This window comes from Sorex fumeus, unplaced genomic scaffold, assembly GCF_029834395.1.
Source record: "Sorex fumeus unplaced genomic scaffold, SorFum_2.1 ptg000169l, whole genome shotgun sequence".
Taxonomy (NCBI): domain Eukaryota; kingdom Metazoa; phylum Chordata; class Mammalia; order Eulipotyphla; family Soricidae; genus Sorex; species Sorex fumeus.
This window is the reverse complement of record NW_026606226.1, coordinates 6,303,898-6,329,732: the sequence shown is the minus strand read 5'-3', so window position 1 is coordinate 6,329,732 and position 25,835 is coordinate 6,303,898. Positions and strand designations below refer to the sequence as shown.

Genomic DNA, 25,835 nt, shown 5'->3' with positions numbered 1-25,835 from the left:
TTATTTTATATTGTCTTCAATAGTGAAAATTACAGATCTATCCTTTATTTCACGCACAGCGACATTTGAACCTTTATTCTTTTCTTTCAAGATGAGTTTGAAAAGGCCATCTTCTCTCTCACAAGCAAGAAAGTGTCCTTTGTACAATGAAGACTCAAATTCTATTTTATTAATATATCCTGTAATTCTATTCACAAAGAATATGATGTCACTTTTTTCATCATTTATAGCAGCAGGAGGATCAATTTCCTATATAGAAAAAGGACATTATCTGAATATATTAACTTTATTTGAAGTATATTATACAATCCTAAATATTCACAAGAGTTAAGAAAAAAGATCTCCAAATATTATACCAATTACCTTTCCCTCTTAATTCTTTTTTTTTTTTTGGCCATCCCCAGAAATGATCAGGGCTGAGTCTTGGATGCTCAGGGATCACTCCTGGACTCCTGGTGGGTGTGGGAACACATGGGGTGCCAGGGATCAAACGTGGGTCGGCTGCATGCTAAGCAAGCACTTATCCACTGTTCTATCTCTTCAGCCCTCCTGTTAATTCTCTTTTTTTGCTTTTTGGGCCACATCCGGCGATGCACAGGAGTCACTCCTGGTTCATGCACTCAGGAATTACTCCTGGTGGTGGTCGGGGACCATATGGGATGCTGGGAATCGAACCTAGGTCGGCCGCGTACAAGGCAAACACCCTACCCGCTGTGCTATTGCTCCAGCCCCCTCCTCCTTGTTAATTCTTAATCTATCATCCTCCCTTTTCATTCTGGCTTTTCCTACCACGGAATTCACATTCAGGAGTAGACATCTGGACTTTCTCCTCAGATTACTTCCTTTTCCTCAGTTGGGTGGCGTTTCTATTTGATCAATCCGCGAGGTCCTTCCCCAACAAAAACACACAGCCTATCTACTACAGATGAAGTAGAGTTCCAGCGAAGACCTAGCCTTTTGGGGTTAATTTTATTTCCCGTCTTCTCCAACATTTCAAAAGACACTGATCACCTCCACCCATAGGGCCAGGCAGTTCTAGTTCATGAGCCAGCTCTTGGAGAGACGGGGAATGACAAGAATCTCAACTCCTTCTTCCATTGAGTCTGGAACCAAACTTGCTTTTTGTAAGTTTGTTTTCAGGCTGGGTCCTAGGTTCTTGCATAGGCCCATTTAGTCAGTAACTCTTGATTCTGTCTCCCTACCAAGTATTCCAGCTAGCTGTTTTAACATTCTGTACTGACAGTATTCTGTTGACTGAACTTGCCCTTCAACATTTTTGTTTTGTTTTGCTTATTTTTTTTTGGGGGGGGTGGTGACAGCCAGCAATGCTCAGGGGTTACTCCTGACTCTGCACTCAGGAATTACTCCTGTTGGGGCTTGAGGGACCATGTGGGATGCCAGGGATTGAACCTGGATCCGCTGCATGCAAGGCAAACGCCCTACCCATTGTACTATCACTCTGGCCCCTTCCTTCAACATTTTCACTCCCATAGGCTGACATGTACCTGCATTCTATCCATGGATTGGCAGTTCTAACCACTGTGGGAAACTATTGGTTTTCAACCTTCCTATACCTGCACACCAGCAGTCTGTGGACTGATGATTATAGATCACTGCCTTAGCAGACCAAATGTTTCCTGGACCTTTCAGTCACAGAATAGGGTTTTCTGAGGAAACGTTAAATCACTTAAAACTGTATTCCAGGTGGTCATCTGTCAGGGTTGTTTGTCTTTACCACTACTGCATTAGGCCTACTTTTTCCAGATGGACTATATAATATGTGAGGGCCATAAATAACCAAATTTATGATTTTGATAAATTATAAGTTTAAACTTATAAATTATAATTTATAAATATATATTATAAATTTAAGGTATACTAGTTTGACTGGCGCGATAGCACAGCAGGTAGTTCATTTACCTTGCATGTGGCTGACCTGGGTTTGATTCCTCCGTCCCTCTTGAGAGCCCAGGAAGCGATTGAGAGTATCCCGCCCACACGGCAGAGCCTGGCAAGCTCTCTGTGGCATATTCGATATGCCAAAAACAGTAACAAGTCTCACAATGGAGACTTTACTGGTGCCTGCTGGAGCAAATCAATGAACAATGGAAAGACAGTGCTACAGTGCTACAGATTGACAAGTTATGTGAGTAAATAAATGATAACTATATGCAGTCGTTACTATTATATATATATATTTTTTGCTTTTTAGGTCACACCCGGCGATGCGCAAGGGTTACTCCTGGCTCTGCACGCAGGAATTGCTCCTGGCGGTGCTCAGGGGACCATATGGGATACTGGGAATCGAACCCAGGTCTGCCGCGTGCAAGGCAAACGCCCTACCTGCTGTTCTATTGCTTCAGCCCCTTATATTCTCTTTTTAAAAGAGTTTGCCAATTGTAAAAGCTTCAGGTGTTTCCCCAATTTCTACTTTATGCTAAACATAGTTACTATCTTCTCTGCACTTTCCTGGGGCTCTCCCACAAAAAATCAACATGTGATTTCTGAATCTGACTCTGCAGCTGAATTAGCTCTTCTCTGCCTGACACGGTTTGAGTTTAATCATCTGCCTCCTTCCCTTTCGATTTTGTTGCTAAATAACAGTATGCTTAATTTTCTTCCTCCTTTTCACCCCCCCAAACCTTTACAAGCCCTCAGAATAATTTATATTCCTGTCTTTCAGGTCAGAGTGAGGTCTCCAGATGGCCAGGGGTAGTCTTCTGCTTGGAAGGGGCTGGTGAAGGGATTTGTCTGAAGGTACAGACACTGATTTTATTTGGATTATATTTGTGAGTTGCTTTTTCTTCTTCCCTAGCTGCTCCCTGGCACATCCACGGAGGTTATACCCTAACTTTCAGTGGGGACAGTCGACAGTTCTTTATTGGCAAATCCCCAAAGTCTTCACAAAATGGAATTTCTTGAGGCATTTTTGTGAGCATCCCCACTGACTTCTCTTGTTTGGAGGAAAATTTTCTAGGCTAATCTGTAACTATATTAGTGGCTATCTACCTAGTAATAATCAGCAAGAATATTGGGGGGAAATGGAGAAAATTGTGGAGAAGAGAGAAAAAAAAACTAGTGAGACCCAAATTAATTTTTTGAGACAAAAAAGGATTTATGTCTGCCTTTCGGATGTAGTAGACCACTGACTTTATAGCTCACGTTGTTAATTTTGTTCACTTAGGTTAGCATTAGAAATGATGGGGCTTGGGGCTGGAGCAATAGCACAGCGGGTAGGGCGTTTGCCTTGCACGCGCCCAACCAGGGTTTGATTCCCAGCATCCCATATGGTCCCCTGAGTACCGCCAGGTGTAATTCCTGAGTGCAGAGCCAGGAATAACCCCTGTGCATCACCAGGTGTGACCCAAAAAGCCAAAAAAATAATTAAATGATGGGGCTTAAGAGATAACTCAGCAGGTAATGACTTGCACACAGCTGACCCTGGCTCAATCTCTGGCACCACATTATGGTTTTCTGAATACCACAAGGGTGACCCGTGAGCACAGAGGCAGGGGTAAGTCCTGAACACCTCTGAATGTAGCCCCTCTCAAAAAATTCCCAGGAAAACAGAAAAAAAATGACATACAGAAGTCAGACAAATAGTACAGGGGTTAAGGCACTTTCCTTGCATGCATCTTTCCATTTTGATCCCAGCATCACTGAGCCCAGAGCTTAGAGTAAATCCCAAGCACCACTGGGGAAAGCAAAAAGAAAGAAAAAGAAATGACATACATCATTTGAAACTGTGAATGTGACTCAGCAGTAGAGAGCATGCCTTGAATGTGTGAGGCTCTGACACCACCACAAAAACAAACAAAAAAAGACAGAAAGAAAGAAAAAAAAAAGAAAAGAAATAGCATTAGCATTCATCATCTGAAAGCTGAAGGCTATTCTTGGGCAAAGAAGCAGGAAGAAAACAATTAGGAATTAAAATGTTATAATTTACAAAGTAGAGGGCTTATCAAGGGTCAGTTAACTTCTTTTCTAAAAATTGTATTAATTTTTATAAAGTTGTTCACAATAATTGATTACATTTAATATTCCAACACCAATCCCACCATCATTACACCTTCCCATCACCATATTTTGAATGTTTCCACCCTGACCCCCAAAGCCTGCCCCCAAAGCCTGACCTTAATAATTTATTTTGTATTGCTTGTTATAGTCACTGTCACTGTTACTGTCCTCCCGTTGCTCATCGATTTGCTCGAGCGGGCCCAGTAACGTCTCCATTGGGAGACTTGTTGTTACTGTGTTTGGCATATCGAATACATCACAGGTAGCTTGCCAGGCTTTGCCGTGCAGGCGAGATACTCTCGATAGCTTGCCGGGCTCTCCGAGAGAGGTGGAGGAATCGAACTCGGCTCGGCCATGTCGTCCGCGTGCAAGGCAAACGCCCTACCTCTGTACTATCGCTCCAGCCCATTGCTTGTTATGAATAATCCGAATTAGCTTCTTTTTGTTTAGCAGAACTTATGGTGCAAAGTCACATGCATCTGTTTTCCCTTCTTGCTGTCAGTGGGCTGTCAAGGGTTGCCTTGGCACATGCTCTAGCATGGGGATTAAGTTCTAGGCCTTATACGTATCCTAGGCACTTTATTTTATTTAATTCATCATTATTTCATATTTTTGGTGGTGCCAGCTGTCAAACCCAAGGTCTTACACATATAAGACAAGTATCCCACTTCTTAGTCTCATCCCCAGGCCCCTAATCCTGGGCACTTTATGCCACTTAACCACCATCGAGGGCCCTACATGTAATTCTTAAATATGACCATTTGCATATATATATATATATATCTCACTGTCACTGTCACTGTCACTGTCCTCCCCATTGTCCATAGATTTGCTTGAGCAGGTTCACTAACATCTCTATTGTGACACTTGTTACTGTGTTTGGCATATTGAATATGTCATGGATAGCTTGCCAGGCTTTGCCATGCGGGCGAGATACTCTCGGTAGCTTGCCGGGCTCTCCGAGAAGGGCGGAGGAATTGAAACTGGGTTGGCCAGGTCAGCCTCGTGCAAGGCAAAAGACCTACCTGCTGTGATATATATATATATATATATATATATCACGGTCACTGTCCACTGTCCTCCCATTGTTCATTGATTTGCTTGAGCAGGCAATCAGGAACGTCTCTATTGTGAGACTTTTTACTGTTTTTGGCATATCGAATATGTCACAGGTAGCTTGCCAGGATCTGCTGTGCAGGCGGGATACTCTCGGTAGCTTGCTGGGTCCTCCAAGAGGTACATAGGAATCGAGCCCAGGTTGGCTGTGTGCAAGGCAAACGCTCTACCCAATGTGCTATCACTCTGACCCCATATATATATTATGTTTTGCTATTTACCTACAGATTTATTATTCAAAAAATCCAGTTTTGTGAAAAAGTGTGTTCCTTCCTCTCTATGGAAGTTCATGAAGAACTCAGTGTTACTACAATAAAAGAAGTTTGATAAATTTTAGTATTATCCACTTTAAATGTTCTCTTCTTCTTGTTACTCTGTTCTGGCAAAAGCTTGGATGCAGGATAATCGAGTTTTCTGATTTTCATATAAATATAACAAAAAAGCTAAGATTCAGTCTTACCTTAAAGGAAATAATTTTGTCTTTGCAGGAGAGAGTACATAGTCTCTTATGCCTCACGGAGATGGTTACTGCGTGACGTCTGCTGATGCTATCTTTATAGTTAAATATGATAAATGTGATCTGCGATTCATTTTCTGTAATAAATATTTGTAAACGAGAATACCATTAGAATTATTAAAAATCATTATTTATAGAAATTATCAAAGGATAGCTTTTAATAGACTTCTACCCCACACTGAGATTCTGTTAGCGATAGTATAGTGGGCAGGGCACTGGCCCTGCATACAGCTGACCTGGGTTTGATCCCAGGCACCCCATATGATCCCCTGAACCCTGCTAGGCATGACTCTGAGCTTAGATCCAGGAGTAAGCCCTGGTCACTAAGTGTGGCTCAAAAACAAAAAAATAAAATAAGAAACAAACACATTTAAATGTGTATTACAACATAAACTCAGCAACTTTTAGGTATTTTAGAGATATTCTGAATTCTAAGAGACTGCTTTTAACTCTTAAATATTAAACAAAGTATTAAAAACACGGTTAAGAAGGCACAGAGAAAACTGCAATGGATAAGATGTTGCTTGTGGCCCAAAGACCATTCCCCTCTCTGTCTCCCCCTCCCCCCCTTAGGGGGGGGAAATCTCTTTTTTTAAAAAAAAATTTTTTTTTTATTAGTGAAACACCATGAGGTACAGTTGTAGATTTACAATTTTTTGTGCTTGGGTTTCGATTATACAATGATCAGATACCCATCCCTCCACCAGTGCCCATTTTCCACCACCATGGATAATATCGGGGGGGGGGGGGGAATCTCTTAAGGTAAAAATTCAGTATTTTTCACGTAAGGCATATTGTTTTAACTTTTATTGGATTTATGATATTTGAGATTCATATCTTGGAAATCACAGTAAGCTTATTCATTTCTAAGGTACTCAAAATTTCTGGCGGAAGAGATCAATTGGTATGCTTGTAGATTTATTTTTAATTTTGAAACTGTTATCAACATTTTTGGTTATAGCTGTAGGGACCAGGGATCCAATTTTATAAAGATACAGAGGCAGTTTAGGAGTAGGTGACCCTTGTGTAGGCTCAGAGTGGCAGGAACCCGGCGATATCTTTTTGCATCACTTTTTTGGGGGGGAAGTGTCTTACAAGGGAGATTCTTGGGTGGTCATGCAGTGCCAGGGACTGAACCCTGGGCTCATTCTTTGAGCTGTTTTCTTACCTCCTACTGTATCACTTTTCCACAACTAAAAAATAAGGGCATCCTATAAAGTTCCTTATAAAGTAAGATTATCTCGCCCACCTGGCAAAGCCTGGCAAGCTACCCATGACGTATACGATATGCCAAACACAGTAACAACAAGTCTCACAATGGAGACACTACTGGGCCCACTCAAGCAAATTGATGAGCAACAGGAGGACAGCGCTACAGTGCTGACTTTATCTAAGGATTAGGTCACGATCACGATCACAACCATCCTGTTATTCGTTGGTTGCCTCGAGCAGGCCCCAGTAACGTCTCCTTTGTCCTAGCCCTGAGATTTTTAAAAAAGTGCCATATTCAAGGCTCTTTCAGAGTTAGGAGAATGAGACCCAACATTGTTACTGGTATTTGGCATATTGGGTACGCCACGGGGAGTTTGCCAGACTCTGCCGTGTGGGGAGGTTGCATTCGGTAGCCTGCCAGTTTGTCCAAAGTAGGAATGAGATAATAAGATGTTGCACAGCCATGAATGTGGCCGCGTGCTTCCGGGAGCTGGGTTTTATAGTCTCTGAGTCTTGGCCGTTGATGGGATTACACGGCGCCAGGGGGCCAGTTGGTGGGTGTGACCCCCGCCTACTGGAATTTGGAGGATCTGGGTGGAGGATGCTCAGTTCTGATCCGAGTAGGCTTGGAGATCTCAGCCCCGGGACCCGCATGCCTAAGGATTAGGACAATCAGAAAAATGTAGAAACTGTAGCTTGTCATTTCTGTGCTTGCAAATATATCTACATGTTTATGTATATAAATATACATACAGATAGTACCTTGACAGTCAAGATCAGGCATGTCTTCAAACACAGCTTCATCTCCCTGACTCATGATAAGAATTTGGTTATTCACGTTTCGTAAGATAGAGGTTTTAGCTTCAAGCCTGCCGAAGTGATCAGGTTCCAGGTTTTCTACAATACATAGAAAATCTCATTTAAAAACAAATTTAAGTAGGCCCTGCTGAGACCACGAGATGCCCCCCACAAGCAGCTCTACAGCACTGCCATGGCCCCAGAGGCACATGGACATAATTCGGAACCCAGCAGCTTCTGGCAGAAATGTGAATGGACTATACATTAAGCTAGGGCGCTCTGACGCCCCGGGAGGGAAAGGGTGTCTGTGTCTTCTGCCATTTCCGCCCACCCCCACCCCCCTCTGTGGCATGGTGGCTGCAGCCTCAGAGCTTATTAGACAGCCAGGTATGAGCCCGCGGTGATGGGGCAACTGTAGCCTCATGGGATGGGGGGCGGAACTGGCACATCCTTCTAGCCCTGCCAAGACCACAAGTTGCCCCCAACAAGCAGCTCTCTGGCACGGCCATGGACCCAGAGGCACACAAGCCAATCTCGGAATTATTTGGCTTTTGGAAGAAATCCCTCCAGACTTAATTAGTAAAATATCAGAAATCTGTCATAACCTTCAACATCATATGGTCTTCATAATCAGAAACAGAAAACAAATTATTTCATGATGTCTTTTCAGCAGGTTTGATTGTTGGGGGAAAATTTGAAATAATGCTGCATCTTTTGTCAAAATAATGAATGTAATCAAAGTAGAGAGAGAGTTAAGTGGAAATCATCTGCCTCACAGACACGGGGAAGGGTGGCATGGGGGTATATTGGGGTTTCTGGTGGTGGAAAATATGCACTGGTGAAGGGATGGGTGTTTGATCAATGTATGACTGAGACTTAAGCCTGAAAGCTTTGTAACTTCTCACGGTGATTCAATAAATAAATCACGGTCACTCCTGTTGTTCATTGATTTGCTCGAGCGGGCCCAGTAACGTCTCCATCATGAGACTTGTTGTTACTGTGTTTGGCATATCGAATATGTCACGGGTAGCTTGCCAGGCTCTGCTGTGCGAGCGAGATACTCTTGGTAGCTTGCCGGGCTCTCCGAGAGGGGCGGAGGAATCGAACTCGGGTCGGCCATGTTGGCTGCTTGTAAGGCAAACGCCCTACTGCTGTGCTATCGCTCCAGCCCAATAAATAAATAAATTTAAAAAATTTAAGTAAATGTAGAAATACTATATGTTTCAATGTTCAATAACTATCAATCATAATATTTTGTTATAGAAGCAGTTGTGATAAAGTTGCGTGGTGTTTTATTTATTTCTTACAGGGATTGAGCCCAGGTCTTTACCACTGAGTCACATGCCCCCCAGAGTAATTGTTTTTACTTCACTCCCAAGAGCACATCCTATTTCTTACTAAACTAGAATTATGAAATCTGAAATTCAAATGTTACCTCCAAGAAATTACTGCTGAAGTCTTAAATTGAAATTTCCTATTTGACCATAAACTCCCATCCTTTCAGTTTTTCTTTTTTTTTCCTTTTGGTGTCACACCCGGCGATGCACAGGGGTTATTCCTGGCTTCTGCACTCAGGAATTACTCCTGGTGGTGCTCAGGGGACCATATGTGATGCTGGGAATTGAACCTGGGTCGGCTGCTTGCAAGGCAAACACTTTATCCGCTGTGCTATAGCTCCAGCCCCTCTTTCAGTTTTTCTCACGGTTTTACTCTGCCAACACTAGTCCTTCTGATTTTTTCACTTCCTTCCCATTTAATCTTTTCCTGTTTTTCCTTTCTATTCTACACAGCCTGGATCTTATGGTTTATAATTTTCCCAATCCTCTGCCAATATCTTAAATGCCTCATTTATATGTCTGTTTAATAAAGGTAAGGTAAAGGCCCTCCCGTTGATCGTCGATTTGCTCGAGCGGGCCCAGTAACGTCTCCATTGGAGACTTTGTTGTTACTGTGTCTGGCATATCGAATACTCTCGGTAGCTTGCCGGGCTCTCCGAGAGGGGCGGAGGAATCGAACTCGGGTCGGCCATGTTGGCCGCTTGTAAGGCGAACGCCCTACCCGCTGTGCTATTAATAACTTGGCTGCCTATAAACAATTATGAAAATGTACAGGTTGCTGCCACTACAAAGTAACACACAAATTTTCTGTATTTTTCTTTTCCAGTTCAGCATTCTCTTCCATAGTCAAAATTTGCAATTTCAAGCCTTCTTCACTCTCCAGATCTCTACATTTTCACCTTTCCTTTTACGTTTAGCAAATAATATACTGAAGATGTCTTTTCTGCATTGTGCTTTTGAGACCGGGGGGGGGGGGGGTGGTCTCCAAGGAGTGGAATTGCTGGTTCATACGGAAGCTTACTTGATAGTTTTTGTCTCCTAAAAAGGCTCGACTAGGGTCTGGAGAGATAGTACAGCAGGTAGGGCATTTGTCTTGCATGTGGCCTACCATGTTCAATACCCTGCATCCCATATGATCCCTGTGCACCACCAGAACTAATTCCTCTGTGCAGAATCAGGAGTAACCCCTGAGAATTGGGCGAATGTGGCCTAAGAATGAAAAACAAAAACACTGGAACAGTTGACATTTTAAATAACAGTGAATGAGAGGCCTTTTCTCCCCATATCCTTGCCAACACTGGTTGTTGTTTGTTCTGATGTGTGTCAATATCTCTGATGTGAAGAGATATCTCATTTTGATTCGCATTTCTCTGATGGTTAGTGACATAGAGTATTTTTTCATATGCTTTTTGGCCATTTGTATTTCTTCTTTGAAGAAGTTCCTGTTCATCTTTTCTAATTTTTGGATGACTTGATGTTTTTACCTTGTAGAGTTCTACCAGCTTTATATATCTTGGACATTAATCCTCTGTTGGATGACTGGTGGGCAAATAATTTCCCCCAGTCTGTAGGCTGTCTTTGTATTCTGTTCATCATTTCCTTTGAGGTGCAGAAGTTTCTCAGTTTAACGCAGTCCTATCTGTTTATCTGCTTCTACTTGCTTGATCAGTGACATTTCATCCTTAAAGATGGCTTTAGCTTCAATGTAAAGTTCTGCATATATTTTCTTCTATGCAACTTATGGATTCAGGTCTGATATCCAGATATTTAATCCATTTTGATTTGACTTTTGTGCATAGATTTTTAAAAATTTTTTCCTTTTTTTTTTGTTTACACCTGGCAATTCTTGGGTACTACTCCTGATTTTGCACTCAGTAATCACTTCTGGTGGGGCTCAGGGTACCAAAAGGGGTATCAGGAATTGAACCCGGGTCAGTTGTGTGCAAGGCAAGTGCCTTATCCACTGTACTCTTGTTCTGGCCCTACGACCTGTTTTAATTTTTATATCATCTTCATAGCCTGAATTATTCATAATAAACACATTATTTTAGTAATAAGAAAAATAAGATATTTTTCGTTTTGAGATTGTAAACTCTTCTATCAAAATCTTGCATTTTGCTATGTGAATAGACTAGAAGATGTCAAGTTAAGCAAAATATATCAGAAGGATAAATAAAAATACTAGACGATCTCACTTGTATGGTACATAAAGAAACAAAGCAAAGCAGTAAACAATGGCCGATGGAAAAAACTCATAGGTTCTGACAACAGAATTAGGTTAGCAAGCTGGGGAAGTGGAAGAAGGTTTTGTGGAGAAAGGGGCTCAGGGTTGACCCAGGGTCAGCCACATGCAAGGCCTTTCCCCTGTGTCATCTCTCTAGCCCAAGCGTTCTTTTTAACGTAGCTATTTCTATTCTAGTGGGGATTACCTTATAATGGGAAGAATGCCATTTTTGAAGAAAAATATGAGAAATAATGGTCTTTAATAATTTGTGAGTCTGTTAGAGAAGCATAGGCCAAACATAGGAATAAGTTTTCTTGAGTGTCAGAAGGACAAGGAATTGAGAAGACTTACTGACTCAGTCTCAGTTCTGTTTATTCCTCTCTCTATTTCTAGAGTTATCTCACCCTTGAGGCTCTCCCGGTCTTCTTCCTGAAGCATTTTTGAAAAAGGGGATTGGAATTTGTAAGTCTACAACTGTACCTCATGGTGTTTCACTAATAAAAATTAAAAAAAAAAAGAAAAGGGATTGGAGAAAGAAGGTGTTCTTGATTTTGAAAAATTCTCTTATTTCAACCTCCTTTTCCTATAAGTGCTAGAGAATCCATAACTTCCTGTTAATCTTAGAGTCTATGTACTAGGCAAGATCTATTTTATAGATTCTAAGACCTGAAGAATTTCCTAAGAATTAGAGAAACACATTTTTTAAGAGGCAATTCTTAGTATCCTATATGATCATCTTTACTCCAAAGTATGCTACTGAGTCCACATGCTTGTGAGGGAGGATCAGCTTCTTCAATAGATTGGTACCAGTTTCTCTCAGCTAAGAATGTTGGTAAGAATGTGTCTTAGGAAGATTATTAAATTCACTAATTGTTTTGCAAAGAAAGAAAAATAAATTTATACTTTACCATAATCTTCAGCTAAAGGGGGAGAACAAAAAGAAAATATGTTAAATTCTATATTTAAATTTAGAATATCCTCTTACCTTAACATTCTTTACTTTTGTACTGTCTCTCCCAAGTCTTTAAAATTTTTTGTTGTTGTTCAGCCACATTTGATCATGTTTCAGTTTATCTGATGCTAGGGATCAAACCTAAGGCTTCACATATTCAAAGCATGTGCTTTATACTTGAAACACATTCCTGGTCATTGCCCTAAATGTAACTATTTTACCAGTTATGCCTCCATTAAGAAATAGTACATAATCACCTAAAAGAGCCCATAAAATGCAATTCTTTAGATGTTCTCAGATAAGTTAGATATGAAATCCAAGGTTTATAAATTTAATATCGTAACTGAAACAGGGAGTTTCATAAATTAACAAATTTACTTTTAAATCTGTTGATTAAAAGTCACCTAAGTACTTTCTATGAAACTTTCAAGTGAAATCAAACTGCCCATAGAAGATTAATTGTAAGAACTTATTTCTATTTCTGAAATATATTTGCTTAAAATAAATACTCACAGAACTGCAGGCTTTAGGTATTTCTTATATAATTTGTGAGGTTGCTTTAGGATATTATATTCTCTTGGTCAGTCTTGTGGGGTGATGTGCAGTGAACCCTATATAAGTGGACTACTGCTGATTATCATACTAGGACATGTGGTGGGACAAGATGCTGAGATCTTGAACATACTCATTTCTTTTTTTTCTTTTTCTGCTTTTTGGGGTCACACCTGGCGATGCACAGGGGTTACTCCTGGCTCATGCACTCAGGAATTACTCCTGATAGTGTGCTCGGGGGACCATATGGAATGCTGAAAATTGAACATGGGTCAGCTGCGTGCAAGGCAAACACCCTACCCGCTATGCTATTGCCCCAGCCCCGAACATATTAATTTCTAAATGTCCAATAAATATTTTCTCCCCAGAGAAGAGAATCATTAGTATTACAATGGAATTTAGTGACAAAAAGGAGTCAATAATTCTTGACATTTTTTTCTCCAGTTGGACACATTTGAATACACTACTACATCCTGTATCTGGCCTATTACTTTAGGCTTACCTTCAAAGTAAAGTGTACCGTCAATAAATTTCATGTTGATAAGATTGATGCAGTTGTCTTCTGGAACATCAGCCATCATCTTATCTGTTTCTAATAAAAGAAAAGAGTCATTTGTTAAGAGGTGATGCTTGTTCCTTTGAGGAACAATCTTATATAACCTCTTCAATCCTGAGATCACTGTATCATCCAATATGTTGATAAACATTATGGACATTTCATAAATGCTGGAGTCTTTACCTTCCGAACATCCATTTACAAACTTGCTCTTAAAAAGCAAGCAGAGGGGCTGAAGCAATAGCAGCGTTGAATATTCTGACACACACCCTCAAATATATGATCATCTAATCTTTGATAAGGGAGAAAGAAATGTGAAGTGGAACAAGGAAAGCCTCTTTAACAACTGATGATGGCAAAACTGGACAGCTACATGCAAGAAAATGGTCTCAGACTTCTACCTAACACCATCCGCAAAAGTCTTGACAAGATCGGCAAAACCCTACATGACACTGAAGCTAAAAGATATCTTTAAAGGTGACATACCACTGGCCAAGCAAGTGGAATCAGAGATAAACAAATGGAACTACCTTAAACTGAGAAGCTTCCACACCTCAAAAGATGCAGTGACCAGAATACAAAGACAAAATGGGATACAGAATGGGAAAGGATATTCACCCAATACCCACCTGATAAGGGGTTGATATCAAGGATTTACAAGGCACTGGTTGAATTCCACAAGAAGAAAATATCTAACCCCATCAGAAAATGGAGTGATGAAATAAACAGAAACTTTCTCAAAGAAGAAATTCGAATGGCCAAAAGGTACATGGAAAAATGCTCTTCATCACTAATCATCAGGGAGATGCAGATAAAAACAACTATGAGATATCATCTCACACCACAGAGACTGGCTCACATCCAAAAGAACAAAAGCAACTGGTGTTGGTGTGGATGTGGGGATAAAGGAACTCTTCTTCATTGCTGGTGGGAATGCTGACTGGTTCAGTGCTTTTGGAAAAAAATATGGACACTTCTCAAAAAATTACAAATTGAGCTCCCATTTGACTCAACAATGCTACTTCTGGGAATATATCCCAGAGATGCAAAAAAGTATAGTAGAAATGAAACCTGCACTTACACGTTCATTGCAGCACTTCTTACAATAGCCAAAATCTGGAAAAAAACCCAAGTGTTTGAGAACAGATGACTGGTTAAAGAAACTTTGGTACATCTACACAATGGAATACTATGCAGCAGTTAGAAAAGTGAAGTCATGAAATTTTCATATAGGTGAATCAACATGGAGAGTATCATGTTAAGTGAAATGAGTCAGAAAGAGAGGGAGAGACATAGAAAGATTGCATGCATTTGTGGAATATAAAGTAACAGAATAGGAGACTAACACCTAAGAATAGTAGAGATAAGTACCGGAAGGATTACTCCACAGCTTAGAAGCTGGCCTCGCGTGCTGGGGAAAAAGCAGTTCAGGTAGAGAAGGAACCACCAAATAAAGGGTGCTAGGAGGACCTGTTTGGGATGGGAGATGCGTGCAGAAAGTAGATTATAGACCAAACTAAATGGCCACTTAATATCTCTATTGCAAACCACAACACACAAAAACAGAGAAAGCAAAAGGGAATGCCCTGCCACAGAGGTGGGGTAGGGTGGAGGGGATGGGTTGGGTGGTGGGAGGGATGCTGGGACCATTGGTTGTGGAAAATGGGCACTGGTGGAGGGATGGGTACTCGATCATTGTATGACTGAAACGCAAGCACGAAAGTTTATAAGTCCATAACTGTACCTCATGGTGATTCACTAATAAAAAATTAAAAACAACAACAACAATAAAACAAAACAAAACAAAACCAAAAAAAATGCAAGCAGAGGGGCTGGAGCAATAGCACAGCTGGTAGGGTGTTTGCCTTGCACGCGGCTGACCCGGGTTCAATTCCCAGCATCCCATATGGTCCCCTGAGCACCGTCAGGGGTAATTCCTGAATGCAGATCCAGGAGTAACCCCTGTGCATCACTGGGTGTGACCCAAAAAACAAAAGCAAAAAACAAAACAAAGCAAGCAGATGTTTAAAATCTATTTTTATTTTTTTGCTTTTTAGGTCACACCCAGCAACGCTCTGGGTTACTCCTGGCTCAGCACTCAGGAATTATTTCTGGTGGTGCTGGGCAGATAGACTAGAATGCCAGCAATCAAAACTGGGTCAGCTGCATACGAAGCAAAAGGCTTATCTGCTATACTATCGCTCAGGCCCCCTTTTTCAGAGATAGATGTTTAGAATCCAGAAAGTGTGGCTAAGTTATTGAACTGAATTATTGTTCCAGTTTCTTGGGAAAACTATAAATGTGTATCAGTGTAAATATAGGATGTCAGAAACACATGGAATCCTGTCCTTTAATGGGGACTGATTGTATCTTTATTTTCCAACAAACAGGTTTCTTTCTGCACGTCAGAGGTTCAAGGTTGGTAACTTCATTGTCAGAGTACTAAAGGTGAAGCAATGATTAAAGGGTGTTTCCATCTGGGAGTGGAGGCAATTGGGGAAGTAGTATCTGATAGCCTGAATTTCACCTTAAGCAGCAACAAATTTTGATCTGAAATCTGGACCAGACTGTGATTTATATGCAAATAACACAGGAGTATAAATTTTCTGTTTTTTTTTTTAACAAACAATGCTGAAAATGTTAAAAATTCTTCCTTTTGATCTTCTCCTTTGCCCAGATGTACTCTAAAATAGAAGAGCTGTTCCAGATTTTGATATATGAAGTGAGAGTTCTACATCTAGGAAATATGGAAATTTAGAAGGGGGAAAATGACATATTTATTTGTACCAATTTCTAACTGAAGTTGAGCAGATGATGTAGACAAACCACAGTATTATTGTCAGTATCTATGAATGCCACTAATAGAAATACATGTTTATTAATATGTTATAATTGTTGCAGAGATCTTGAAATATGGTTTAAACTCATTACTGCTATGAAATATATGGAAGTTATTTTCCTGGCCAGAAGATTTATTTACTTAATAAATTGTTTTCCTAGGTTCAATCCCTTGCACATATCGAATGGTTAGTTACTATATTTATGCAGGTATATATTAGTTGCTAAAGCGAAGACTAATGTGATTTTCTTTACAAATGTTAATATCATGTATTGGACACAAAGCTGTGAAAGTAGGCCACCTGGGGGCTGGAGTGATAGCATAGCAGGTAGGGCGTTTGCCTTGCATGCAGCCAACCTAGGTTCGATTCCCAGCATCCCATATGGTCGCCCGAGCACCGCCAGGAGTAATTCCTGAGTGCATGAGCCAGGAGTAACCCCTGAGGATGGCGAGGTGTGACCCAAAAAGAAGGAAAAAAAAAGAAAGTAAGCCACCTGAACATTAACAAGTAGTATGGGTAGGAACTGGGTGAAATTATTAGTTTTTATCACTGCAGTGAGTATTCAATCAGTGAATAACTACATTTCAAGGACACAGTTACCTTAGCAAATAATTATACTAGGGGGCCTGCATATAGCTCAGCATTAGAGTACCTGCCTTGCAGGCATGAAGAATTGAGTTCAATCCCTCAACATAATGTTTGGGATCTCTGGCACCAACAACCAAGTGTGTGGGACCCAGGTCATTGCAATGACAATAAAGCAAAGGGAAGGAGGAAAAAGAATCATACTAGACAATATTTGAATTTAGTACTCTCTTAGTTGTTGAGCATTCACCAAGTATTAGGCATGAAGCTAGAAAACTGACAAAACACAAATGAATGTGCCTTAGTTCCTTATCTTCCAATTACTGATGATTCAACAGGCACGACAAATCTATAAGCAATTACAAAACTGTAATTTTTGTAACTGTAAGAGTAGGATTTACAAGAGAACTTCTCCCTCTGAGGTGGCAAAAAGATTTCTGTTTTTTATTTTGTTTTTTGTTTTTGTTTTTTTTTTTTTTTGGTGGTGGGGCGTACATCTGGTGGTGCTCAAGACTTATTCCCTGGCTGGTTGTCTGAGTGCAAGACAAATTCCTTACCTATTATACTTTCTCTCAGGCTTTGCAAAGAGCTTTCTTAAAGGAAGTGATGATTAGGATGCTTTGGTAGGTGTTTCCAAGGCCAGGGGAAAAGCATTCACAATGAGAAGTTTGTGAACAAAAGCAAGAAGCAAGGAAGCTGAAACAACATGATTGCCTGGAATTCCATCATTTTTACTGTCATTAAGGCAAACGCTGTGGGAATAAATATAACTTTATGTGAGAAGATATCCTTGGAGCCTGGAAATTTATAATAATCAAAATCCACACTTGCTTGCTTTTTCCCAGCTTTCTCAACATTATTACTACTTTTGTTCAGAATGTTTCTCTAAATGGTGATATTTTGGTCTTATTATTGTCATTTTTTTAATCAAAAAGTTTTCCAATTTATTTATTTGGAAGCATTTTAAAACACAAGCTGTACTTATAATAATAATTTTAAAACATAATATTAGGTATAAAATTTTAATGCTAGTGAATGTTAAAAAAATAGTAACACAACAACCACCTGAATGTCTCAAAGCACTTCAGAGATATTTAAAGAAAACCTCATTTATATAATTTTTTTTTTGCTTTTTGGGTCACACCGAGCAATGCTCAGGGGTTCCTCCTGGCTTTGCACTCAGGAATTACTCCTGGCGATGTTTGGGGACAAACATTGTTTGGACAAACTTGCAGGCTATCGAATGTAGCCTGCCCACAGGGCAGAGTCTGGCAAACTCCCCGTGGCGTACCAAATATGCCAAATACCAGTAACAATGATGGGTCTCATTCTCTTAAAGAGCCGTGAATATAATCTCAGGGCTAGGATGAAAGAGACGTTACTGGGGCCTGCTCGAGGCAATCGACGATTAACAGGATGATGAAATGAAAAAATGAAATGATGCTTGGGGAACCATCTGGGATGCCGGGGATCGAACCTGGGTTGGCCACATGGAAGGCAAACGCCCTACCCGCTGTGCTATCGCTCTGGCCCCTCATTTATATAATTTTAATATGGAAACATATATTTTCTGCCAGGTCTGAGATACTTGTGGCTATAGTACTAACAGTTCACAACTCATTTGACCCTCTAACTTTAAAACTATGACATTCTAGATAAACTACTAAATTTGGAGTTCATATATTCCCATTTTGTACTTTATATTACATTAGTTTTATTCTATTTACATTCATATAAAATGCAATTGGCAATGTATTCAGCTCTATGAAAGCTTGTAAGTGCCTTGCTTAAGTAAACTGAAAGAGTTTGAAATTATTTTCTGAATGAAAAGAACCACTGACATTTTAAGTCGGGGAAGGACACAATCAAATTTATGTTTTAAAAAGCTCAATCTGGCAACAGTGCTGAGAATGGATTTTATAGGAGAAGAGTAGACAGAGGTCAGAAAACATCTGAAGTAATTTTAACAGTTAAGGTAAGAACTGATGAGGCTATAAAGGACCTTATTAGCTAAGAAAAAGAGAATAAAAGACAAACATGGGTGAAAACAATTAGTTCCATTTTGCAGATCTCTAAAAGTCGCCTCATGGAAGCCATGGGACAAAGAAGTTTCTGGGAGGATTTGCTTGAAATCAAAGTTTCAGAGCCCATAAACCAGATGAAGGATCATTAATCTTGCTCATTAAACTTGACACTAAAGGGTCCTGGAAAGATAGTACAGTGGGTAGGGCACTTGCCTTCCACGTGGCTGACATGGGTTCAATTCCTAGCACCCTATATGACCCCCTGAACCCTACCAGGAGTGATCCCTGAGTCAGGTGTGAGTCCTGAGCACCACCAGGTATGGCACAAAATAACAAAATAACAAAAATACAAAATAAAACAAAAGTTGGCTATTATGAAGTTTTGATAGGTCAACAGCTTGAAGGTTAGTGGAAGTAGCAGAAGGCTGGTTGACAAAGATTGAGGGTAGATGTGAAGAGAAAACAGAAAAAGTGCATGCAGCCCACTCTTAGAAGCATGGCACTGAAGAGGTGAGAAAGGGTGGTACTTATTGCATCTATATAATTTGCAAATTTTGATATATGGTTTCAGATACATATTCTAATTGTAAAATATACTACTTGATTACTTTTCAAAACATTTCCAAATAAACTGTCCCAATTGAAACCTGGGGTCCGTCATAAGTTCTTTGTCAAACATTTCCCTGTCTGATAAGTAATGTAAATTAGAATCATCTCTAGCATTTTGGTATTTTCTCTTAATCTCCACCAGCACTGTTTTAAATCATGTCCTTATTAGTAGGGTATTTTAATCACTGTCACTGTCCTCCCGTTGTTCATCGATTTGCTCGAGCGGGCCGAGTAACATCGTGAGACTTGTTACTGTGTTTGGCATATCGAATATGTCACGAGGAGCTTGCCAGGCTTTGCCGTGCGGGTGAGATACTCTCGGTAGCTTGCTGGGTTCTCCAAGAGGAGCGGAGGAATAGAACTCAGGTCGGTCATGTTGGTTGCGTGCAAGGCAAATGCCCTACCCGCTGTGCTATCGCCCCAGCCCAGGGTATTTTAATATTCTTATTAAATACTCCTATTGTCTAGTCTAATACTGCTCTACTTAGTTTTTGTTTAATACCCCTCTACTTAGTTTTCTTGCTTCCAGACACTCCCTGACACTTATGTTGGCAGATATTACCACTTGTGTGTGTGTGTGTGTGTGTGTGCGCATGTGTGTATGTGTGTGGTTTACCAAACTCTTCCTCATCCTTTAAATCCTTGTCCAAACATCTCTTAGGAAAACTAGCACCATTCCTCCATTGGTTAATTATTCTCTCCCCATATCTCTCTACTGTTCAAGTTACCAAAATAACTCTAACAATCAAGTTGATTAAAAATAGATTGGCTCAGCTTCAGCACCAATATAGCTTATATGCAATAGGAACTCGTGTTAAGGAACAAGGGTTAAGTGAATACTTTTTGCGATTTATTACATTACTAACAAGAGTGGTGTTATGAATAAAGGAACTTATTAGTTAAGAAAAAGAGAATAAAAGACAAACATGAGTGAAAAAATTAGCAGAACAATTGCTCCTCCTCCCAGAAACTTCTTTGTCCCATGACTTGCATGAGGTGACTCTTTGAGAAATACAAAATGGAACTAATTGTTTTCACTCATGTTTGTCGTTTATTCTCTTTTTCTTAGCTAACAAGATCCTTTATTTATAACACCACTCTTGCTAATAATGTAATAATTGTTTTCACTACTTGTTTTGTTTTCAGGGCTTATACCTGACACAGGAATCACTCCTGGTGAGGTTCAGGGGGCCATATGGTTTGCCAGGAATTGAATCCCGGGTCAGCCACATGGAAGGCAAAAACCCTACCCACTTGTACTATCTCTCCAGGACCCATAAGTGCCAAATTTAATGAGCAAGATTAATGAGACTGTATCTGATTTATGGGCTTTATAAAGAGAGCAGGAGATTTTTTTCCATATTAAAACTTTCATCCCATCTGAGAGCCAGAAAGAAAGAAAATGAGCATGTTTGTTTTTATTTGTTTTATGTTGCTAGGAATTGAACCTAGTTTTCTTAACAAGAGGTGTTACACTCGCGGAACATGATTCAGCCCTCCTCTGGCAAGAGACCAGAGGAAACTCAGATCCAGGTCCCAAAACCTAGTTTTTGTGCCTGCAAGGCATGTACTTTGCTGCTGATTCACATGCACTGCCCCAAAGGAAGGATGTCTGAAAAACATTTCTGTTTTTATTTTTAGTTTTTGGGCTACACCCAGTGGTGCTCAGCATCTGACTCAGTGCTCAGTGCTCACTTATTATTTTCTTTTCTTTTTGGGTCACACCCAGCAATGCTCAGGGGTTCCTCCTGGCTCTGCACTCAGGAATTACTCCTGGCAGTGTGTGGGGAACCGTATGGGATGCTGGGGATGGACTCTGGGTCTACCGTGCGCCAGGTAAATGCCCTCCCAGCTGAACAATCACTCCAGCCCCTCAGGGCTCACTTCTGGGGGTGCTGGGGAACCGAACCTGGTTGGGCCATGTGTAAGGCAAGAATCATGCTGTGAAGACTATTCTTTCAGTGATCGTTTCTATAGTTCGTTACTAGAGAAGTTTCTCTGACCATGTAGAGCACCCAAAACCATGAAGAGGAGCCACAGCATCCTCTCCTGAGCGTGGAGCCAGTTCTAGGAGTTGCTTCTGCCTTTTACCATTGACGATGGTTCTTCTCTTCCCTTGAAAGAGGGAGAGGGAGAGGATGCAGGCTAAGTGGTTTCAGTAGAGAAAAAAAGCATAGCTGCTCTACTCAGGCCCTGAAAACATTCTTACCAGTAGAAAATTTCTATTAGTTTCCCTTTTCCTTAGTAGTTTCTTTTTTTATTTAATGAGTTTTTAAAAATAGTTCTATTTTCTTGCCCTCGTTTTGTTAGATCTCAATACATTTATGATTACAACCACTGAGTCTCTCTTTCCCTTCTGTTCCTAATTTTCCTCCTTTCTCTTCTATACTCCTTTGCTTTCTAAAATCTAAGGTAAAGGTAAAGGCTCTCCCGTTGATCGTCGATTTGCTCGAGCGGGCCCAGTAACGTCTCCATTGGAGACTTTGTTGTTACTGTGTCTGGCATATCGAATACTCTCGGTAGCTTGCCGGGCTCTCCGAGAGGGGCGGAGGAATCGAACTCGGGTCGGCCATGTTGGCCGCTTGTAAGGCGAACGCCCTACCCGCTGTGCTATCGCTCCAGCTTCTAAAATCTAACGTATGAAAATTAGATTTGGTTTCCATTAGATATATGGTTTGAATATTTTATCTAAGAACATCAGGTTATTGAAGAAGAAATTAAGAAATTATACCCAAGAAAGAACCTCCCAGGAATATCCAGGGACAACTTTTTAATTTTTTAATAACAATTTTTAGTTTAATAAGCCTTTACTCAGAGACTGTGAATAACAAACCAACCTGGCAATAAGGACACAGAAATTTTGTCTGGGGCAAGTCACTTAATTATGAAACGGAGATCTCAGTTTTCTCATTTGAACAATGAGAAAGTTGAACAATCAACCCTATGAAGGTCTTTTTCCAGCTGCAATATTCTGTAATTCTAGGTTTTGTTCAAGTCTGCAAGGGGAGAACCATTTCTATGTTTGGCAAATATCCTAGTGACCACCTCATAATTCTAAAACAACACATATTGTTTGAAACAAATCACTTAAACTTAATATTAAATTAAGCTTAATTAAGTATACTTTAAAATTAAATTTTAATTAATTGTAAGTTAAACATTAAATTAAGTATCAAATTTAATATTTAAATTTGGTTAATTAAAATAACACATATTTACTTAGTATTGATAGCATTAAGCCACTAGTTTAGAAACTAGTAATGTTAGGTTAAAGCTAAAAATGCTGTGAAGTTGAAAAGCAGCTGTGACTGTTTATATTTTCTGTGAAACTTCAATTCTGTGAAATATACAGGGGATGAAATGAGGAAACATATTACTAATTCCCTAGGATTAGTCAGCTTGAGAGAAATAAGACAAAATCTAGCTTTCAGACTCCCTCCCACCCTCTGACCCCAATCTAGCTTTTGTTTAAAAGCAAGGGTTTTTTTTTTATTTGTTTTTGGATTTTGGGCCACACCTTGTAATGCTCAGGGGTTACTCCTGGCCCTGCGCTCAGGGATCACTCCTGGCAGTGCTCAGAGGACAATATGGGATGCCTGGGATTCAACCTGGATGGGCTGCATGCAAGGTAAATGCCCTACCCACTGTACTATTGTGCTGGTCCCAAAATATAGCTTTTTAGTTCTACAACTTTTTTCCTTGAAAATTATGCCATCTATGTATACATGCTTGTATGTATGTAGTATGTACGTAAGTAGGTGGAGGCGGCAGAGGTGGGGTGGAAAGACTTAGATATCTAGGTAATGACAAAAGGTATACATATCAATTGTGAATTACTGACTAGCAAAACATTAAACAACTGGTATAATTTGAATAGCCTTGTGTGAAAATGAGAGTTGAATTTAATATTACTGGTCTGGTGCTAATTTGCTAGCTGCTGTTTAGAATATTTAAAATTTGAATATATGAAGTTATAGAATTTATGTGGTGATTAAAAATATGTTGTGGGGGTAAACTGAACTAATTTTTTAAAATTAATTTTCATAAAGTTGTTCACAATAATGGAGTACATTCAATATTTCAACACCAGTTTCACCACCATTACACCTTCCCACCCCCATTATTTTTAATTTTCCCCCCACCACTCAAACCTGCCGTAAAGGCAGATGCTAGATAATTTATTTTGTATTGCTTATTATGAATAGCGCAAGATGTCACATGGCTGAGAGAGCGGCCTTTCACTCTTGGAATTCTAAAATTTTAGATAATTATGGTTTGGAGAAACCTCTGAAGCTAGCTGCTTGGTTCGGAGGTTCTTTTGTGTGTCTCTAGATCTTGGCTGTTGAGGAGCTTAAATAGCAGTCAGGCATTTTCATGGGCGTGACCTCCGGGGTCCCATAGGGACGAGGGGATGAGAAGGACCAGCTCATCCCCTACCCCTTGAGGCCTGGAGTTTGCCATCACTGAACCTGCATACCTGCACTTCTCACTGGGTTCTGGAAGTTGGCGGCTGCAGGGATTCTTAGGGGGCAGATGAGTATGACACCTTGCCCCTGTCTGAAGTACCCCGGTGATGTCAGCCTGACTTAAAGTCTGGAGGCATCTCTGCAGCGAGCTGCTTGGATGAACTAATTTTTTTATTAATATTTTCCAGTGGACATAAGATAAAGTGGGGTTAGACTCTGGAGTGCTTTGGAAATCATGTGGAAGAGTTTGGATTAAATCTCACAAATAAGAGGAGAATATCGCAGGTCACTGAACTGTCAAGTGCATAAAGAGGATTAGAGATAGCTATGAATTAACTATAAGGATTCATGCTGGACTCCATGTAGGAAGGTATATTATGAAAAAATAAAATTTAAATAAAGATATTTTGTGGGAAGATCTAATAGAGCTTGAAGTATCTGGATACAGACATAAAAATAAATGAGTTCAAGGGTGTCTATTTTTGCTGCTCATTTTCCACAACAGATCATATTAAATTCTTTCCTTATTGTACAATAAAGTTACTCAGGGGATTGATGTATTGTGCAATTAGAGCTCAACCTGAAGGAATGGATGCAGAACTCTATAATCAGTCTTGAGGCCAGAACGATAGCACAGCAGGTAGGGTGCTTCCCTTTCAAGTGCCCAGCTCAGGTTTGATCCCAGGCACCTCACATGGTTCCCTAAGTCCTGCCAGGATGACCTCTGAGCACATGGCCAGGAGTAATCCCTGAGGACCATGAGATGTGGCCTAAAATAAATCAGATCAGTCTTTGGCATTTTTCTTTTAAATAACTGATTCAAAAATAGAAACTTCCTTAAAACAGTTGCTCATTTATTCTGTCACCCTAGAACTGCAATTCTCAAGGGATTCATGAGGGCAAAGTTTTTTCTTACAATAATTCTAAGATGTGATTTACCCCATTTCCTCCCTTCCCCAACTCTCCTAATCATAGAATAATTTACTTCAGGCTCCATTCTGTGTGGTACTGCACAGACTGGATGCTGCAGTTGTGAGAATGCTATGTTTTTAAGCCAAATTGTAGGAAAATTTGTAAGAATGAAAACTAGTATCACTCTTCATCGTAGATTTTTAAAAAACATGTAGTTATTTTTAATTTAAAATGCTACTTGCATTAACGTGTGATTTGCTTATTGTTATTTTAAAACAAATGGGTGACTAAAAATTTTCTGTTTGGGGTCAGAGACGCAGCTCAGTTTTCACAGTACTTGCCTTGCATGTGTGAAACCCTGGGTTTGATGTCCTGTACCTCATGGTCCCTGGAGCACCTTCAAGTTTCAAAGAGCAGGAAGAAACCTCAGAGTACTTTAGGGGTGTGGCACCAAAACAAAAAAGGAACTCTCTTTTTCCTATGTTTAAATTTCTAATACTGCAAGTGACATTATGGCAGTAAAGACAGAAACTCGGTAAAATATCTTACAGACACAATTCTTTGGGGTCCTCACACTATTTTTTTTTTGGCTTTTTTGGGTCACATCCCACAATGCTCGGGGGTTACTCCTGGCTCTGCATTCAGGAATTACTCCTGGCGGTGCTTTGGGAACCATATGGGATGCTGGGAATCAAATCCTGGTCGGTGCCATGCAAGGCAAATGCCCTACCCACTGTACTATCACTCCAGCCTCAAGGGGCCTCAGTACTTTTAAAGAGATCTGGATTAAAGAGATCACGGGCACAAAAAGCTTGAGTACATCTGCTTTTGTTCCTGATGTTACTAATTGTCCATCACAGGAATGTCAAGATTGAAATTTTTCCTATCTGTTTCTCAGTTTTTTTTCTGTCTAATCACCATGCCTGGATTTCCACATAGAGAAGAATGATATTTCTTACCTCTGCCAGCTGGTTTCCTGCGGGAGGAAGTGATAGAAGAGATATGAAGTCTCCTTCTTCTTCCTGGGGCGGTAGTCGATCTTTTGAAGGTGCAGCCCTGTTGGCAGCAGAAGCAGAAACGCATGGGAAAACAGAACTAGTTGCTGAGCAAGGAGATGG

General features: G+C 40.2%; 1 protein-coding gene and 1 non-coding gene across 2 annotated transcripts; one reads left to right on the top strand and one right to left on the bottom strand.

Annotated features, from left to right (window-relative positions):
* On the bottom strand, window positions 1-25,711 carry IL18 (interleukin 18). Its single transcript, XM_056107547.1, has 6 exons — window positions 25,677-25,711; window positions 13,228-13,317; window positions 12,130-12,141; window positions 7,625-7,759; window positions 5,594-5,727; window positions 1-249 (listed from the first exon to the last, which is right to left on the bottom strand). The coding sequence occupies exons 2-6, from the start codon at window positions 13,304-13,306 to the stop codon at window positions 1-3; spliced, it is 609 nt and encodes a 202-aa protein (XP_055963522.1). The 5' UTR covers window positions 13,307-13,317; window positions 25,677-25,711.
* LOC130016986 (small nucleolar RNA U3) lies at window positions 21,286-21,493 on the top strand. Its single transcript, XR_008791303.1, has one exon. It is a non-coding gene; the product is annotated as a small nucleolar RNA U3 (small nucleolar RNA).
* Window positions 25,712-25,835: the final 124 nt, after the last annotated feature.

Excerpts from the sequence above, each read along its gene's own strand:
- IL18 (XM_056107547.1), bottom strand. The coding sequence starts at position 13,306 with ATGATGGCTGATGTTCCAGAAGACAACTGCATCAATCTTATCAACATG. Across the intron at positions 5,728-7,624 it reads GCCTGATCTTGACTGTCAAG|AAAATGAATCGCAGATCACA; the intron begins GTACTATCTGTA and ends TATTTATTACAG. Across the intron at positions 250-5,593 it reads ACAAAATTATTTCCTTTAAG|GAAATTGATCCTCCTGCTGC; the intron begins GTAAGACTGAAT and ends TTTTCTATATAG.